General features: G+C 36.6%; 1 protein-coding gene across 1 annotated transcript in view; it reads left to right on the top strand.

Moving 5' to 3' along the window:
- The first annotated feature begins 1,343 nt into the window (after window positions 1-1,343).
- LOC126377804 (microtubule-associated serine/threonine-protein kinase 3) overlaps window positions 1,344-20,095 on the top strand; it is a 114,296-nt gene continuing 95,544 nt past the window's right edge. Inside the window, 1 exon segment of the mRNA XM_050025656.1 lies at window positions 1,344-1,690. Within this exon segment, the coding sequence (XP_049881613.1) occupies window positions 1,558-1,690 (133 nt within the window). The 5' untranslated portion in view covers window positions 1,344-1,557.

Genomic DNA, 20,095 nt, shown 5'->3' with positions numbered 1-20,095 from the left:
AATGATGGCAAAAACTGGCAATCACGTAATTGCGGTATTTTCACAATAGCAATATTTTTGGTACGAGATACTACGTAATCCCAATAGATGGCAGTAATTTTAATGTGAGAAAGAGAAGAAGTATATTTGCATCTCTTTTTTACAGGACCATAATACCAGATGAAAAAAACATAATATAGGTAAGGGTAAAGGGTAAAAAGGAAGCAGTTCCTTCCGGAGGGAAGTAGGATAATAAAATAAGTTATGAGAAAATTGACGATTCCAAGTGTAACCTAATATGAAGACATAACGCATAAAGTTACACGTATCCGTATCTTTATCAGTGTGGGCAGAGCCAGAAGTCATAAATAAGACAACTCACTTCAACTCCTAATCCCAAAATCAGAATAATAAATCGCATGTTAAAATATGATAGTTCATCAATATTTTTGGAAAGCACATTTGCCACCACACTTTAAGAGCAACACGAGGTTCAAACATGAAAAAATATAAATTTATTTAGAAAGTCTACTCTTCTCCTGCTTCTGTTCTAACACGATTTTATTAACATTTTTCATAGCACTGTATAAAACAGTAAGAAAATATTTGATAAGATAATCTACTACAAAAAGCTGAATAAATCAAAATGGATATAATTCGGGTGCATATTATTAACAACAGCCTCAGTGGTCTAGTGGTTAGAGCGCTAGGCTCACGATCTGGAGGTCCGAATTCGATTCCCCATGGGGACATTGTTGAAATCACTTTGTGAGACTATCCTTTTTTTTTGGTAAGGATTTTTCAGGCTTGAATTACCTGATTGCTTGATAAAGTAAAATGATTTCGTGCTTCGGAGGGCCCGTTAAGCCATTGGTTCCGGCTATTAGTCATAAAAACATCTCCCACCAACCCACAGTGGCAGCAGCGTGGTGGAACATGCTCCATACTCCTTCCGGTTGATTGAGGGAAGATCTGTGCCCAGCGGGACGTATAAAAGCTGTTTATGTTATGTAATGTAATTTTTGTATTAGAATCCACCGATGCTCAGCTTCTGCGACTACCATAACTGTGACTGTGACTGTGTAACTGTGATTGCCCGACTTTACACACACTTTTCGGCATAACTTAAAATAAAATTAAGAGGTGTCTGCAAGTACCGGGGCCAGCCATTGCATTTAGAAAATTTAAATATTTTTAAATTAACTTCATTTAATTTATGGTAAATTAATTTTATGAATATGGTAACATACAATAAAATAGGGCAAATTTGAAGAAATTATGGCAATACATTATTTTTAGGGTGGAGATTTTTTTTATTAGCACAGCAACATTTTGTTTTAAAAAATGTCACTTTTTCGATTGATGTGTGTATGAAACGGTGTGTCGCGTTATTTATCATGGCATAGAATGCCAAAATACTTTCATTTGATTCGTAACATACTACGATTTTATTCGCTTTTTACGTCCGCGAAACTCAAACGTACGTGAAGTAGTAGTGTAGAAAACGAAACCTTAGCCAAGCGGTGTTGATAAATGGCGAAAATATTGCATTTGTGTGTTGTGTAGTGGTGGTAAGAGATGGATCGTCGGTGTTCTCAGTCGGTTCGGACGCTCAATTTCGACGATTCTGACACTGATTTGTCGAAAAATGAGCCGAAGAAGGATCTGTCGGCGTCTGGGCCGCCGTCTTCGTTGAACCAGAGTGCTGAAGGTGAGATAAATGGACATTTCTCTTTAATATTTTGGTATGGTAGTTGATGTTTTCAAGGTTTATCTGTTCAGCTGTCAATGTGAATTTAATTGCGAAGGCGTGAATGAACGGTGTCGGCCCATTGGCCAAGTGCGGTGTGCCAAATGCAACAGCGGCAAAATATTTTCAATTGTAACCACCTACTCGCAGTGTTTGTGTTCTAGTGGTTACGAAATGTTTTAGTGTGCCGAACATTTGTAGGTCACCTGGCCAGTTCTGGGTTTTTGAAATAAATTCGTATTATTGTTACCATAATAGAAATTACATTCTTAAAAAATAAATGCAGTTAGTCTTATAAGATTAGACTACCCATTTAAATAACAAAAAAGTTACCATACAAACTTTTGATGTAAATTGCAAATTCATTTTCATCAGTTACAAACTTTTGATAAAATACAACCTGTGTATTATTTTGGAAATTTGTAAATACACTTAGGTCACAATCAGTAAATAATGTTCATATCCTGAATAAACTCATACAGCTAAATAATTATCAGCTAATCATAAACATCATAATGAAATATAACCTACTTATTATTTCAATCAGTCAATCTAATCAGTTCTGATTGACAAAATAATGTTAAATACCTACTATCACTGAACATAATGACGTAATGTTACTCTCTAAACTTTATAACAGATCAATGCATATTACCAATACCAAAATTGACAAGGTTGATAAACAGACCTATTGAATGGTTGTAGAGGTATTTGCCCTTAGGCTAAAACAATGGCCGACTTAATTAAAATAAATGCATTTATTTTCATATGCTAATGCAATTAAAATAGAACTATTGGCTTTGTATAGCACTTTGCATTGTATTGTTTGAATTTGAAAGATTTTTTTACATGACCGTTGACTGGTGGAGTAATAAAATGCCGGTACAGAAGATACAGATATGGAATATGACATTTTTAACGAATACCATAGAGTAAGAAATACTATGTATACAATGGCAACTCTCCACTCCCAATTAGCATCTGATTTATTTTTATTTATTTATTTACATTTCACGACTTTACAGTGCAGAAGCGCCAATGCGCCGTGAAAATTTAAATATAAACAGTATAAATTAGGTTTACCTCACTCCCCCTCAGTCTTATTTTAGTTTTCAATCGTGTATGGCGTCAGATGTCACATACACACAGATATATGATAATGTCAATGTGTAGAGTCTGTGTAAAGCAAGGTTCTATGTACGAAATGTCCAGGGTATGCTAATACACAGCTACGTTAATAGCTGTTCCTGTCACAGGCACAAACAGCAAGTTAATTCAATCTTTAGTAAGGTCATAGCAGTGGTGTCATTTTACATGGTTATCTTAACAGCCGTTTTTCAGACAGACAACAGACACTGTACCCAACAGACACTGTGCCAAAAGTCATACTTTTGGAAAATTGGGTACAGTGTCTGAATTTCTAAAAACGAAAGAACACTCATAAAAAACATGCTAAGAAACTTAAATTATTTATATTTTTAGTGTAAATATACCTATTTATTTATTGAATATGCCTTGTTATTATGATCTTGTTATTGATCAAATATCTTGTTTTATTTATTTGTCAGTGAACATTTACCGATGTTGACTATTATTAAATGTTTTTAAATATTTGAATAACATATTTAAATATATAATTCAACACATAACCCCAGATGAGATTATTATTATTTAATTTATTCATTTGACGTGTTAAATAAAAATATTCAAGTATTTTATGAATACGTATTGGTAGGATATTATACAGAGCACAACACAAACTTTTGTATTTATTACTAAAAATCGAAGTCCAATTGTGATTCCTCACAATTGGACTTCGATTTTTATATTATAGCTTATTGCTTATATAAATAAATAAATATCAATTAGGAATAACGAAGCTTTCCCCTTGTGAAATAAATTGTAAAATTGGTTCAGTGTTTCTAGAGATTACTTCCTACAACAAACTTTATTATTAAAACAAACTTACCTGAAAGTATAGTTCTATCTCAATTATATGAAGCTCCTCTTTCGAGCCAGTATTTAGTCTATGTCTTATGCTGTATATTCGGAAATGTTACACTACAAAATATTTACTTTTGAAACCTCTAAACCATATTTGAAAACATTGAAGTGTCTCTTCTTTCAAAATTAATTAAGACTCTATCTATTTATAGACATAATTGTTTACTTATGCCATAGGATAAATAATAATAAATACTACATAATAGAACGGTAACTTCTCGTCCCGCACCAATTCGCAATCGGGCGCCGACTTCACCCCCTCTGGGTCTAACTTTAATATTAAATGGCCGGGACTATGTTTTTTTAGTATAAATGAATAGTTGATTATAGCAACACTGATTCAACTGATATCCAGTTATCAGACATTTAATAATCAGCTGTATCTGCACTCCCCATTGTAAACACTTTTATCTTAATGCATCCATTGAATGTTCACAAACCAATGATATTGTACACATATCTATGAACTTAGCTAAGTAGTGTTTGTTTTATAAAATAAATAAATAAAATAAAAATAGCCTTTATTCACCGATGTACAGTTCTACTTTACATAGGTTTATTATATGTAGTACTTATTCTAATCGGGCTGTCCTGAGACATAGGCCTCCTCCATCATGCGCCAATCTGCTCTACTTTGTGTGTATCGTCTCCACCCCTTAGGTAGGTCGTCCTCCCATCTTTTGATTGGCCTCCCTCTTCGCCTTTTGCCGTCTCTGGGGTACCATTCCGTGATGTCTTTTGTCCATTTGTTAGTTTTAGACCTCATCATGTGTCCGGTCCACCGCCACTTCAATCTTCTCGCTGTTTTGGTTACGTCTGCGACTTTTGTAATCCCCCTTATTTTCGACATGGTCCACCTGTCTCGCAGTCTCAAGCTCAGCATACTCCTTTCCATCCCATTCTGGCAGACCTTTAGCTTGAAGAAGAGCAACAAGCTAAAGTTTGTTTTATAGTTTTGATATATTACACTAGCTTTTGCCCGCGACTTCGTCCGCGTGGCGTGTTATGAAAGAGAGATCTTTGTGTGTATGGGAGTGCATATCAAATTTCAAGCATCTAACTTATGCAGTTTAGATTTTTTCATACAAATGTTACTTCCCGCTAACTCCCGTTCCCGTGGGAATTTTGCAATATCCTGTTGCAACTAAGCTTTAAGTTAACTAAGGTACCTGCATGGCAAATTTCAAGCGTCTTACTTAAGCGGTTTAGATTTTTCATACAAAAGGATTTTCCCGCTAATTCCCGTTCCCGTGGGAATTCCGGGAATTCCTTTCTTAGTGCACCTCTACGGCACCTAAGCTACGTCCCTTCCAAATTTCAAGTGCCTACGTTTAGCCGTTTGGGCTGTGCGTTGATATGTCAGTCAGTCAGTTTCTCCTTTTATATATTTAGATAAACAGATCTGGTAAACAATTTCATTAGACGCAAATTATCAAGCAAAAGAGTGCTTACTAATTAGTACTATATTACCGATTGGAGTAGTCAATAAAGAGGTCCATTCATGGGTTTTTTTTTTTAATAATATAGGCTCGCTTTTGACCACAATCTCACCTGATAGTAAGTGACGATGTGATCAACAAGCAAATGCCTATTCACTCTAGCGTTGAAGACTCCCAGATTATAACGAGCTGGAAAAACAGACGACGGCAGACAGTTTCAATCCTTCGCTGTTCGCATCAAAAAGGAAGAGGCGAAACGTTTAGTGCGAATTGGTGGTACATCCACAATATAAGGATATAATGCCCGCGGACGCCTACTTGTTCGAATGGAATGGGTGGAATTAACTCGTGAAGTTCCTGCGCACGCTACCGCGCTACCCTTCCTTCGTCTGTGGTTAGACTCTAGACTATGGAGTGAGGTAATGAACTAAGTACCCACACCTCACGGAGCTTTCTGTTAGACCAACGTGATAGGTGGTGAGTAGTCGCCGTCTATAATGGTCGAGGCAAGTGTATAAACAATCTCGTTTGATGCTAATATTTTTCTTATCGTGTGGATTGTGACGTGGAATACCAGCCTCATCAACCCTGGTGTCAGGGTTATGATTGAGTCGCCATAGGCCGTGACATAGCTCATGTAACGATTAATCACTTACATCAGTAAATAGTAACCGGGACCAACGGCTTAACGTGCCTTCCGAAGCACGGATCATAAGGTCGCCTGCATGTAGATTGACGCAAAATATGATAACGTAATAGTTAAACGCATAAACTCAGTGGGTTAAGTGACAGTAAACATCAACAAACATTAAATGTCATCAACCTAATATTAGTCAGCCCAGTTGTAACGTAATGTGCATTTTATTGTTTTTAGAGTTCCGTTTATTACATTTAAAATCCAAATTAGCGTGGAAGAATAAGAAGAATAAGAATAAAATAAATTTATTGCCAGTAACAATTTACATTTGCTATATGAACTGCGTGGACCGTTTTGTATCTAACCTCACGCTGTAATTAATTAAGGGTGGTATTAATAAACTAATCGCAGCTTCGAGACTGCCCTCAGGATCTGTCATTGTGACAGTTCTCATATAAAAACAGAGATTTGAGCATGATCTTGAGGGCAGTCTCAGCTGAGATTCGGTTATTAATATATCACCCTAACTTTTTACTATTCAAATTCAAAAACATTTATTTCGGACAATACAAGTATACATCTATAATTTGTTAGTAACAATGTACTTACTTGCTGAATTAGTTAACAATCAAATTAAATATTTCTATGTACGAAATGTCCAGGGTATGCTAATACACAGCTACGTTAATAGCTGTTCCTGTCACAGGCACAAACAGCAAGTTAATTCAATCTTTAGTAAGGTCATAGCAGTGGTGTCATTTTACATGGTTATCTTAACAGCCGTTTTTCAGACAGACAACAGACACTGTACCCAACAGACACTGTGCCAAAAGTCATACTTTTGGAAAATTGGGTACAGTGTCTGAATTTCTAAAAACGAAAGAACACTCATAAAAAACATGCTAAGAAACTTAAATTATTTATATTTTTAGTGTAAATATACCTATTTATTTATTGAATATGCCTTGTTATTATGATCTTGTTATTGATCAAATATCTTGTTTTATTTATTTGTCAGTGAACATTTACCGATGTTGACTATTATTAAATGTTTTTAAATATTTGAATAACATATTTAAATATATAATTCAACACATAACCCCAGATGAGATTATTATTATTTAATTTATTCATTTGACGTGTTAAATAAAAATATTCAAGTATTTTATGAATACGTATTGGTAGGATATTATACAGAGCACAACACAAACTTTTGTATTTATTACTAAAAATCGAAGTCCAATTGTGATTCCTCACAATTGGACTTCGATTTTTATATTATAGCTTATTGCTTATATAAATAAATAAATATCAATTAGGAATAACGAAGCTTTCCCCTTGTGAAATAAATTGTAAAATTGGTTCAGTGTTTCTAGAGATTACTTCCTACAACAAACTTTATTATTAAAACAAACTTACCTGAAAGTATAGTTCTATCTCAATTATATGAAGCTCCTCTTTCGAGCCAGTATTTAGTCTATGTCTTATGCTGTATATTCGGAAATGTTACACTACAAAATATTTACTTTTGAAACCTCTAAACCATATTTGAAAACATTGAAGTGTCTCTTCTTTCAAAATTAATTAAGACTCTATCTATTTATAGACATAATTGTTTACTTATGCCATAGGATAAATAATAATAAATACTACATAATAGAACGGTAACTTCTCGTCCCGCACCAATTCGCAATCGGGCGCCGACTTCACCCCCTCTGGGTCTAACTTTAATATTAAATGGCCGGGACTATGTTTTTTTAGTATAAATGAATAGTTGATTATAGCAACACTGATTCAACTGATATCCAGTTATCAGACATTTAATAATCAGCTGTATCTGCACTCCCCATTGTAAACACTTTTATCTTAATGCATCCATTGAATGTTCACAAACCAATGATATTGTACACATATCTATGAACTTAGCTAAGTAGTGTTTGTTTTATAAAATAAATAAATAAAATAAAAATAGCCTTTATTCACCGATGTACAGTTCTACTTTACATAGGTTTATTATATGTAGTACTTATTCTAATCGGGCTGTCCTGAGACATAGGCCTCCTCCATCATGCGCCAATCTGCTCTACTTTGTGTGTATCGTCTCCACCCCTTAGGTAGGTCGTCCTCCCATCTTTTGATTGGCCTCCCTCTTCGCCTTTTGCCGTCTCTGGGGTACCATTCCGTGATGTCTTTTGTCCATTTGTTAGTTTTAGACCTCATCATGTGTCCGGTCCACCGCCACTTCAATCTTCTCGCTGTTTTGGTTACGTCTGCGACTTTTGTAATCCCCCTTATTTTCGACATGGTCCACCTGTCTCGCAGTCTCAAGCTCAGCATACTCCTTTCCATCCCATTCTGGCAGACCTTTAGCTTGAAGAAGAGCAACAAGCTAAAGTTTGTTTTATAGTTTTGATATATTACACTAGCTTTTGCCCGCGACTTCGTCCGCGTGGCGTGTTATGAAAGAGAGATCTTTGTGTGTATGGGAGTGCATATCAAATTTCAAGCATCTAACTTATGCAGTTTAGATTTTTTCATACAAATGTTACTTCCCGCTAACTCCCGTTCCCGTGGGAATTTTGCAATATCCTGTTGCAACTAAGCTTTAAGTTAACTAAGGTACCTGCATGGCAAATTTCAAGCGTCTTACTTAAGCGGTTTAGATTTTTCATACAAAAGGATTTTCCCGCTAATTCCCGTTCCCGTGGGAATTCCGGGAATTCCTTTCTTAGTGCACCTCTACGGCACCTAAGCTACGTCCCTTCCAAATTTCAAGTGCCTACGTTTAGCCGTTTGGGCTGTGCGTTGATATGTCAGTCAGTCAGTTTCTCCTTTTATATATTTAGATAAACAGATCTGGTAAACAATTTCATTAGACGCAAATTATCAAGCAAAAGAGTGCTTACTAATTAGTACTATATTACCGATTGGAGTAGTCAATAAAGAGGTCCATTCATGGGTTTTTTTTTTTAATAATATAGGCTCGCTTTTGACCACAATCTCACCTGATAGTAAGTGACGATGTGATCAACAAGCAAATGCCTATTCACTCTAGCGTTGAAGACTCCCAGATTATAACGAGCTGGAAAAACAGACGACGGCAGACAGTTTCAATCCTTCGCTGTTCGCATCAAAAAGGAAGAGGCGAAACGTTTAGTGCGAATTGGTGGTACATCCACAATATAAGGATATAATGCCCGCGGACGCCTACTTGTTCGAATGGAATGGGTGGAATTAACTCGTGAAGTTCCTGCGCACGCTACCGCGCTACCCTTCCTTCGTCTGTGGTTAGACTCTAGACTATGGAGTGAGGTAATGAACTAAGTACCCACACCTCACGGAGCTTTCTGTTAGACCAACGTGATAGGTGGTGAGTAGTCGCCGTCTATAATGGTCGAGGCAAGTGTATAAACAATCTCGTTTGATGCTAATATTTTTCTTATCGTGTGGATTGTGACGTGGAATACCAGCCTCATCAACCCTGGTGTCAGGGTTATGATTGAGTCGCCATAGGCCGTGACATAGCTCATGTAACGATTAATCACTTACATCAGTAAATAGTAACCGGGACCAACGGCTTAACGTGCCTTCCGAAGCACGGATCATAAGGTCGCCTGCATGTAGATTGACGCAAAATATGATAACGTCGATCTCTTCTTCTTGTAGAAGAACGAAGTCAAGAGCAAACCCATCTTAATTAAAAAAAAAAAAAAAAAAAAAAAAAAAAAAAAAAAAAAAAAAAAAACGTAATAGTTAAACGCATAAACTCAGTGGGTTAAGTGACAGTAAACATCAACAAACATTAAATGTCATCAACCTAATATTAGTCAGCCCAGTTGTAACGTAATGTGCATTTTATTGTTTTTAGAGTTCCGTCTATTACATTTAAAATCCAAATAAGCATGGAAGAATAAGAAGAATAAGAATAAAATAAATTTATTGCCAGTAACAATTTACATTTGCTATATGAACTGCGTGGACCGTTTTGTATCTAACCTCACGCTGTAATTAATTAAGGGTGGTATTAATAAACAAATCGCAGCTTCGAGACTGCCCTCAGGATCTGTCATTGTGACAGTTCTCATATAAAAACAGAGATTTGAGCATGATCTTGATGGCAGTCTCAGCTGAGATTCGGTTATTAATATATCACCCTAACTTTTTACTATTCAAATTCAAAAACATTTATTTCGGACAATACAAGTATACATCTATAATTTGTTAGTAACAAATGTACTTACTTGCTAAGTTAGTTAACAATCAAATTAAATGTTAAAAGTGTTAAGTGTTGTGATATTATAGACTGCGATACGGCTCACCTCCAATTACGTTGGTCTAACAGAAAGCTCGATGAAGTGTGGGTACTTAGTTCGTCTTGCGATAGATGTACCTCTGACTACCCCAATTGACATATAGTCACCAATTCACAATCGGGCGCCGACCTCATCCCCTCTGGGTCTTACTTTGACTATGTTTTTGTTAGTATAAATTAATAATGAAAAAGAAGAGGAGCTCAGTGGCGCAGCGGTAAACGCGCTCGGTCTGCGATTGTTGAAGTTAAGCACGCAAAGGCCGGTCATAGGATGGGTGACCCACAAAAAAAAGTTTTAATCTCGAGCTCCTCCGTGCTTCGGAAGGCATGTTAAGCCGTTGGTCCCGGTTACAACTTACTGATGTAAGTAAGTAGTTACATGAGCCATGTCAAGGGCCTTTGACGGCTTGATAATAATCCTGACACTGTTGATGAGGTTGGTAATTCACCTCACAACCCACACGATAGAAGAAGATCGATATCACGTGGTTGTTCAGGACTTGTGCCTGGTTAGTGGTAATAGGCTTGCCTCCTATTACATGGGACTAATACAGTCATGAGCAATATAATGTACCCAGTTTAGGACTCTGTCGCACTAACATATTTGACATTTAGTGAGACTTACAGTTGAATTTGTCAAAAAAGTTAATGTGACATGGTACCAAAGTGTATACATATTAATGCTCGTGACCGTACATAGCTGGCGAGAAGTGAGTGTTTATAATATACACCCCTGCCTACACATTCGGGGAAACTACGTTATACGTCGCGTGATACTACGTTATGTTACGTTTAAATTCAATTTGATCCAGTCGTCAATTATGCAATTACTATGGAACCCTCAGCATACAAATTTAAGTCAGTTTTGTGCGTTTATTTCATCAAAAACAATGATCTTTACGTCTCCTTATCTGATCCATTGTTGAATATAAATAAACCTATTAACTTGAAGTAGCGTGACTACAATTTTATTGTTTAGATGTTTTGCTGTTTTCTCTACAACGTGAAGTCACTAAAAAACTTCGTTGGCAAATTGCCTATCTATTGTTATAACGTGCTCACAGGGTCCGTTTCCCTAACCTGAAGATTTGACAGGTCCGGTCGTTATAGAAGCGACTGCCTGTCTGACCATCCAACCCGCGAAACTTAGAGAGAGGTTAGGTTTGTGATAAGACTTCTTACTGATAAATTCTAATTGTCCGGCCTCTGTGGTCCAGTGGTTGAGCGTTGGGCTCCCGATCCGGAAAGTGATCCCTAGTTTGATTAGGACATCAGGCTGATCACCGGATTGTCCGAAAGTAAGATGATCTGTGCTTCGGAAGGCACGTTAAGCCGTTGGTCCCGGTTACTACTTCCTGAACTGTAAGTGAGTAATCGTTACATGAGCCATGTCAGGGGCCCTTGGCGGCTCAATAATAACCCTGACACCCTGGTAATCCACCTCACAACCCACACGATAGAAGAAAATTCTAATTGTATACTCGACTAGGTTTAGCACGACAGACGTGGCGCACGCGCTGGTGCGTGTAAATGGCCTCCACTTCTCCTCGCTTCAGTGGCAGCCATGTTGTCGCCCACTTCCTAAGGAAATTATGATACCACTCTTAAAACTAGCGATACACTATCATGGCCATTTTTAAGAACATCTAGAGGGCCCTGTGTCGCGGTTTGTTTTGCAGCTGCTTTTCCTCGGCTATACAGGTCGAGAAGTTGCAGTAGTTTCAGGCGGAAGAGGCGTTCGACAAAAATATATTTCGTCCTCAGTTTATGTCCTCTAGAGGGCGCCACATTGAATTTAGCGTGACGTCACATAGCCTACAACCACCGGACAATCTCGACGCTTCTAATGACACCTCATTTGTTAAATTCTGACACGTGGTTTAGAAGTTTGGTTGCAACAGACGTGCATATGTATGTATTTACATACATAGCGGTCAAACACATAACCCTCCTTTTTCTTCGTCGCAGTCGGGTAAAAAAACACGAAACAGAAGAGATCTCTAAGAAAACACCGTATGAAAACGACACAATTAACAGAGCGTCGTGACAATGCGTTGGTCGCAAAATGCATGCTCTGATTAACTAAACAACACTAGATTCTTGGGTTTGCTTGGAAACTGTTTAGTAAACAGTGAATTATGTTTCTTTTACACGTTTAACATTATCATCTTTTTTCGTTACACGCGTAGCTATGTTACAAAGTTGCGGAAATGTACGTTCACACCCCGGATACTCCATACGCGCATAAGTGCAAGCGAGACAGATAGCCCGCGCGCTCCCTCTTACTCCTTAGGAACTTACGGCTAAGACTAAAGTAAGACCCAGAGGGGGTGAAGTTGGCGCCCGATACGAATTGGTGCAAGGGGGTGCGAGTTACCGTTCTATACGTAGTATTTAATAATAATAAACGTTTATTGCATGAATTAAATAAAATAAAAAATAATATTCATTATTATTTTTTAATCGAATTTTATTGTTTATTTTTGATCTTTATTATATGACCTTGGCTAGTCTAATTATTTATCTAAGGCGTAGTAGAAGCATAGAATAAACAACGATTACGTATAGAAGTGACACTCTCCGCACTGATATCAGGTTGATTTACCTCACATGTTGCCTAATAGGTAGGTACAGAAAATACTGCTGAATTTCATGCTCTATTTCTTTTGAAAGTAAGTGCTAAAAGCGTTTAATCTATGCTCATAAATGCTTAATAATTTTCTTACTAAATGCGGATGAATTCCCAAGGTATATTAACCATTTTCCTTTATAAAGTATCTTGCTTTTCTTCTTTTTTAACCTCTTAACTCATCAAAACCATATTCAAGGTTCGCTCACAAACGGCCTAAATTGATCATAACAAAAAAATAAAAATAAAACACAAAGATATTTTTCAAGGCAAACTTTCGTATAAGGAACTGTAAGGTTTTTTATGGTGTCGAATAAGACAAAGGCGAATAAGTTTGAAATAAGTATTTTGTAGTGAGTAGTTCTACTCACTACTCGAATACGTTCGATACGTATTCTTTTTCTTTATTATATGACTACTGTAGTTATTTAGGCAAGACGTGAATTCCTTAGTCTACGTCATGATCGGGATGATAAGCACAGAATTGGGTAGTTTCCTATGTCAAAAGATAAATTATGAAATTCTGATTACTGAATAAAGACAGATCAGATGCACGTGCTCAGCGGTAAAGGAAAACATCGTGAGGAAACCCACATTCCCGAGAAATGCATTTTCAGAGATATGTGACCTAACCTGTATACCACCTGTGTACCTGTGTACCTGTAACCTGGTTTTCCCTTTGGGGGCTGGAAGGTTCTGTAAAAAACCGGACCTGTCAAATGTTCAGATAATGATAAGTTCAAAAGCTGTCGAAATAAACCAGGCACCATAAAGACGAACTTAGTAACCATACCCACAAGTGTTACTTAATCCCTGCTTGAGCAATCCCTTTAAGGACATAGCTCAATGTTGTTTCGTATAACGTCGTGATTGGCATTCATATGGAGACCAAAGACCCTTGATACTTTGTGAACACTTGTGCATTACTGGTGTAGTGCGGAAGTCCGTTGTAGAGACAAGACATTACTTCAATAAGGATATACAAAACGATCGCTGTGTATGGCTTATGTGACGTCAGTTGCGAGTTACTATGGGTTCCTTTAAAGATTCTTCAATTGTTAAACGCATCGCGTATAAGTAATTCTATTTTTATTTTGATTACCGTTTGTCCACAAACTCACCTGACAGTATGTGATAAATATACTGAACTGTGGCTTCACTCGCGTTAAATTCGGGGTAACACGGTTCCTTGAAAACTGTGAAAAGTCCCATACAAAATTTCACCCTTTCGTTGAAGGGAAGTGGGGAGTTAGAAAGAGACAAAATAGCCTGTCTCTTTCCCTCACTTCAACTATCTCCACTTAAAAAATCACGTCAATTCGTTGCTCCGTTTTGCCGTTAAAGACAAACAAACAGACACACACATATACATTCGCATTTATAATATTAGTATAGATTCGTAAACATTATTTAGTAATCAGTGCGAGATACTTAACAAAATATTGCGTAGTTAAAGTATCAGCTATAAGTTACGGAAAATATTGTTATTGATTCGTTAAACCTAAAGTCCCCGGTTGATTGAGGGGAGGCCTGTGCCCAGCAGTGGGGCGTGTGTAGGCTGTTTATGTATGTATTAAGGTAGTCATGGAGCTTTCTCCCAAAAAGACGTTGGATCTCTTCGAACGGATCGGTCTAGAGGAGGATTTTTAAATGTAGGGATTTGGGTCACAATAGATCTGACAAGATCGCAGTGATCTCGCGGGCTGTTTTTTAGTCCGGCCCTCACAATTTTCAAATAATAATAATAATGTATTAAGGTACAAAATAGCTGTTCTTAGAAATTATAATCTAAGTTCCTTCATCTAAAATACGTTTACTACGTTCTGGTAACCACTAATTCTCAAATAGAAAGAAAGTGTATAAATGTGTGTGGATTGATTATTTCACTACTCGTAGACTGTATTAAAGAAACGCTGATTATTATGCCACTTCGCATATAATTCTGTTTTAGTAAGTAATTACAAAGGTTATAAACACGTACGACAATAAGAGAAGATCGATGAATACAAAATTAATTTAAAAAAGTAAAGAATTAATATTTTTTTATAACCTTTTTTCAAAAAGGTATTTTTATGTTGCAATTGTCAACAGAAAGTGACTCCATTACTAAGAGAAAAGATTATAATTGCCCTGAATCAGGCTCCACGACTGGCGCAAAGAGTAATGTGGATTAACAAGCGGGGTCGGATGACGGAACTGGGCTGAGTCAAGCGTGAGACTGTGCTATTCCCACAATTGTTACTTCTATGTCTGACATTCCATTACTGATTTCAATCTCCATACTTCGCTATAAATGGGAAGTAAACGGAAGACGGCTCGTCTGCTCTGTACGGTACGAGAGTACCGAACTTGTTTATTAATTAAAATTTAAAATTGAGCTCACAATTTATTATTTTTATTATAGAACAGCCTCTGTGGTCTAGTGGTTAGAATGTTAGGCTCACGATCTGGAGGTCCGGGTTCGATTCCCGATGGGGACATTGTCGAAATCACTTTGTGAGACTGTCCTTTAAAGTTATTACAAAAAAAAATTGGGTTGCCAACATACTCATCTGCCAGACACACATGAATAAAACACACGCATGTAATGTATGTAAAGCTTTTTTGTTTCACTGTCTTTTGATTTGCCGGCTGCATCTGAAAATCAACGTCATAGTCTAGCTACAGCTAGGCCGTGACATTTGCTGAGCTGGAGCCGTTTCGGCATTAAGTATAATAATTATTAAGTAATTTAATTACCTAAGTATGTTTTGTTAACGCTTTCACGGGCAGAGACCATGGGTCATTAATAATAGTATGACACCTTGGAATCGGAACGTCATTAGACGTTCTGTCCTTGAAAGTGTTTAATGTTAAGTATGCCGAATAAATATTTTTCTTTCTTTCTTTCTTTCTTTCAATAGACTTTTATTCAATAGAAGGAGATGGTGTATTTATTTATTTATTTATGTATATATACTATACACCTCTGCCTACCCCTTCGGGGACACAGGTATGATGCTATATTGTGTTAATGGCCGGAACGATGCTCTACCCGTCAGTAGCGTTACCAGTAATCATTCATTAATTAACTTTAATGCAAGTTCGTCGTACCGGTAGAAACTAGGACATCGAAGTGTCAAGGGAAATGTATCAAATGGACAGGTGTTGCTGCTTATAAAATTCCGAATGTAATTTTATGAATATGCATGCATGATACATAATGCTTTTTTGTCGTAGTCTGTTTTGTGGCTTTGTGCTAATAGACCTGTAAACTCACAATTGAAATCGTATTCGATTTCGGATAGGAAAGTTGACAAAAAAATAGACCAAATTATATTTATAATAATAAATTCCTATCCTCCGACATTGACATCATGACTGAAGGCACAGATACTTAATTATTATACCCTCCTTCCAGTGGCACTTGGTCTGCGACCCGTGTCTCTGACAAATATCCTCCGAAAGAGGAGATAAACTAAAGTTTAAAAAAAAACAATAATAATAATAGGCATTTATTTCCATCGAGTTTTTGTAACAGATAAATAATACAATACAATAATAAAAGATAAAAAATAATAAAGATAAATAACAAAATTGCTTTAAAATAAAATATAAATATTCTATAATAAAACAATCCTTTATAAATATAAATAAGTAAAACTTTACGTCACAACATTTAGCCGTCGTTTGTACCAAGAAGTGCGTGTTATATTTGTGTTCAGGGGATTAAAAAGGCCACATCAAAGCAATTCACCTAAAAAAGTAATATTACAGCAGGAGTTTGTTCATTGGACTAACATTGATACTAACTTACTTTTAAGGTTTTCTACTAACACATGTATGGATGAAAGTCTGAAATAAAAATGTTTTATTTTATTTTATTTCATTTCATTTCATTTCATTTCATTTCATTTCATTTCATTTCATTTCATTTCATTTCATTTCATTTCATTTCATTTCATTTCATTTCATTTCATTTCATTTCATTTCATTTCATTTCATTTCATTTCATTTCATTTCATTTCATTTCATTTCATTTCATTTCATTTCATTTCATTTCATTTCATTTCATTTCATTTCATTTCATTTCATTTCATTTCATTTCATTTCATTTCATTTCATTTCATTTCATTTCATTTCATTTCATTTCATTTCATTTCATTTCATTTCATTTCATTTCATTTCATTTCATTTCATTTCATTTCATTTTATTTTATTTTATTTTATTTTATTTATTTATTTATTATTATTGGGTATGATAAACATTACGATGACAATCAGCCTATCGCCCATAACTTTTGTTCATCATATTAGAAATACCATTTTTCTGTCGGATTTTACTACATGCCCGTGATACATACGACGAAACGGAATATACTTGTATTGAATGAGCAATTATGGTAAAGTCGCATGTTTGCTCTTGTTTCAGGTTTAAACTGAAACCAAAAGTTCTTAAATCAATACTGTACTCAATATTGTAAAAATGCGTTCGGAGATTGTGAAGGTCTGAATATGTATGTGTACTTTCACCAACATTTGTTTTCAGATCATTAAAGCTTATATCGATTATCGGGTTGACGGGACAACTATCGTTTTTACATTCATTTAATCACAAAAATTATAAAAAATGTAAAGTAACGATGACTCATCATCATTTTCAACAGCCTACGCTCGTCCACTGTTGGACACAGGCCTCTCCTATAGCGCAGCACTGAGCTCGATCCTCGGCATGGGCGGATTATGGAAGTCATGACCTCCCCCTGGTTATGGGTGGCTACTGCAATTTTATCTAATTCTCTACGGAGATAGGTTGTCTGTGACCTGGTGACCAAGCCTTTGACAGATCCAGTTTTTTACAGAAACGACTGCCTGTCTGACCTTCCAAAAGGAGGGAATACCAGCCCAATACAGGTTAGGTCACATACCTCCGAAAATGCATTTCTCGAGAATGTGGGTTTCCTCACCATGTTTTCCTTCACCGCTGAGCACGTGATAATCAGTTATGATCCAATCGTGAATTGGAAAACATATTCAACAATCATTAGTTTAGGCTTGTTCTGGATTCGAACCTGCTACCTCAAAGTGGGTTACCATGGCTATAGCAACCGTCACCTTCAGTAAACCATGAAAATATAGCAAATAAGATAATGTTCCAAGGGGTTTCTCCATAGTAATCGATATGCGTGTATGGTATTGATATGATATCGCGTGCGTGTTCCTTGACGTTTGTATCAGTGACAGCTGTTTAATATCTTCCGTCAACCGCTCTTATTGTTTGCGAAAATCACACACGTTCGATATCGGACGAATCTAAACTGTCTACGGAATACGGAATAGAGCTGTCTTCGCGGAGTGTTATTGAAATTACTTCTCTGACGTTTTTATACGTTATACAAACTTTTTCTTAGTTCGCTGTAATATGGCCACAAGTAATCAGAAGGAAACTTGCTTTTTCGCAGAATTATACGTCAGTTCTCAATACTTACTTTTACACCAAGCCATACCGCGAACACTATAGAAAAGTCCCATTCTTACCGTGCGCTGCCTTACCGCGTAAGTGCGAGCGAGAACGCGCTCTCGCTTAGCACCTTACCGCCATTTACGACTAAAGTAAGACCTAGAGGGGTGAGGTAGACCTAGCTACGAATTGGTGGGGGGCGGAGAGTTACCGTTCTATACGTAGTAGGAGCTCCGTGGCGCAGCGGTAAACGCGCTCGGTCTGCGATTGAAATTATGCAACTTTCGCAAAGGTCAGTCATAGGATGGGTGACCACACAAAAAAAAGTTTTCATCTCGAGCTCCTCCGTGCTTCGGAAGGCACGTTAAGCCGTTGGTCCCGGTTGCATTAACAGTCGTTAATAACCATCAATCCGCACTGGGCCCGCGTGATGGTTTAAGGCCCGATCTCCCTATCCATCCATAGGGAAGGCCCGTGCCCCAACAGTGGGGACGTTAATGGGCTGATGATGATGATGATGATAGTATTATTCTTTATTCTGTGAGTTAAACTTAAGGGACTTACTAAGGGGGGTGAGGTAAATCTATCTCGGCACCCGACACGAATTGGCGCGGGCGGAGAGTTGCCGTTCTGTATGCAGTAATATTCTTTATTCTACAGTCATGAGCAATATGTACCCACTTTAGAACCCTATAGCACTATCATATTGGACATTTAATGAGATTTATGGTTTAATTTTACGATACAGGCTTTGCCTAGTGTAAGAATCATAGATATTGTCTCTGAAAAACGAACTCAGTAAAAATTAGTTGCACTAAAAATGTAAAGCTGATTATGTAAAAAAAATACCTTTTTTCCGAATAAATATAAAAAACAATGTAAAAAAGGTTAATGTGATATGGTTTCAAAGTGTATACATATTAGTACTCGTGACCGTACAAGCTGTGACTCATTCGTTATACTGAATTAACAAAGTGTTTACGATACGTTTAACACAGTCTTGTCGATGATTGTTGTTTACTCAATGAGTAAATGCATAAGAAGAATAATGAAAATAATTTAAAATAATAATAATAAAAATGAAAAATAATAATAATAATGATTAATAATGTATAAGAAGTGAGTTTTATGCAGCGGAATGATATTGAGCAGACATGTAAAGACAAAAAATTAAATAGTGATTCATATCGATCTTAAACCTGTCTAAGGTTATAACGTATCGTACTCAAATTCCTTATCGTCCTGTTATGGTGAAAATATAAATAAAAAGAATTAAAACTCCTCTACGGCAAAACCACTCTCTAAAAACCATGAAACAAGAAAATATTTCCCTGAAATTCTTCCGGATTGTGATGTTTAGGAGACCGTGGTCGTATGCCGTGGTAAGCACTCTTAGAATAGGCTCTTAGGTTTTTTTTTATTTATCCGGCCAAGTTTTAATGCTATATCCTACGCCGAGATTTCCAGAAACAATAGTTAAACAATGGGTTTTGGATTTTTAAAGAACATTCGGTGTTACCACTTTAAATGCGACATATCTACAATTAGTAAAAACTATGAGTATATCTTAATTGTTATCATTCCAACCAAAATATTAATCGATGGAATATTAATTACTATCAAGCACGCACGCGGACCTCAAATTGATGTTATGTTATTACAGCTGAACATATAACATGTGTTTTAACGATGATATCATGGTGTTTGTTACTTACTATTCATGCTACCGAATATACCTGCATAAAGTTACATATAAGCATAGAATAAGGAATAATACAACGTGTAGAACGGCAACTCTCCGCTCCCCGCCAGACCCAGCTAGGTTTACCTCACCCCCTCGGACATAGTTTAGTCTTCAATCGTACGGGCGTCAGACGTCACACACACAGTTCGTGGCTGATTTTG

Source organism: Pectinophora gossypiella, chromosome 24, assembly GCF_024362695.1.
Source record: "Pectinophora gossypiella chromosome 24, ilPecGoss1.1, whole genome shotgun sequence".
NCBI classification, from domain to species: domain Eukaryota; kingdom Metazoa; phylum Arthropoda; class Insecta; order Lepidoptera; family Gelechiidae; genus Pectinophora; species Pectinophora gossypiella.
The sequence above is the reverse complement of the archived record's forward strand: the minus strand, read 5'-3'. Positions and strand labels throughout refer to the sequence as shown.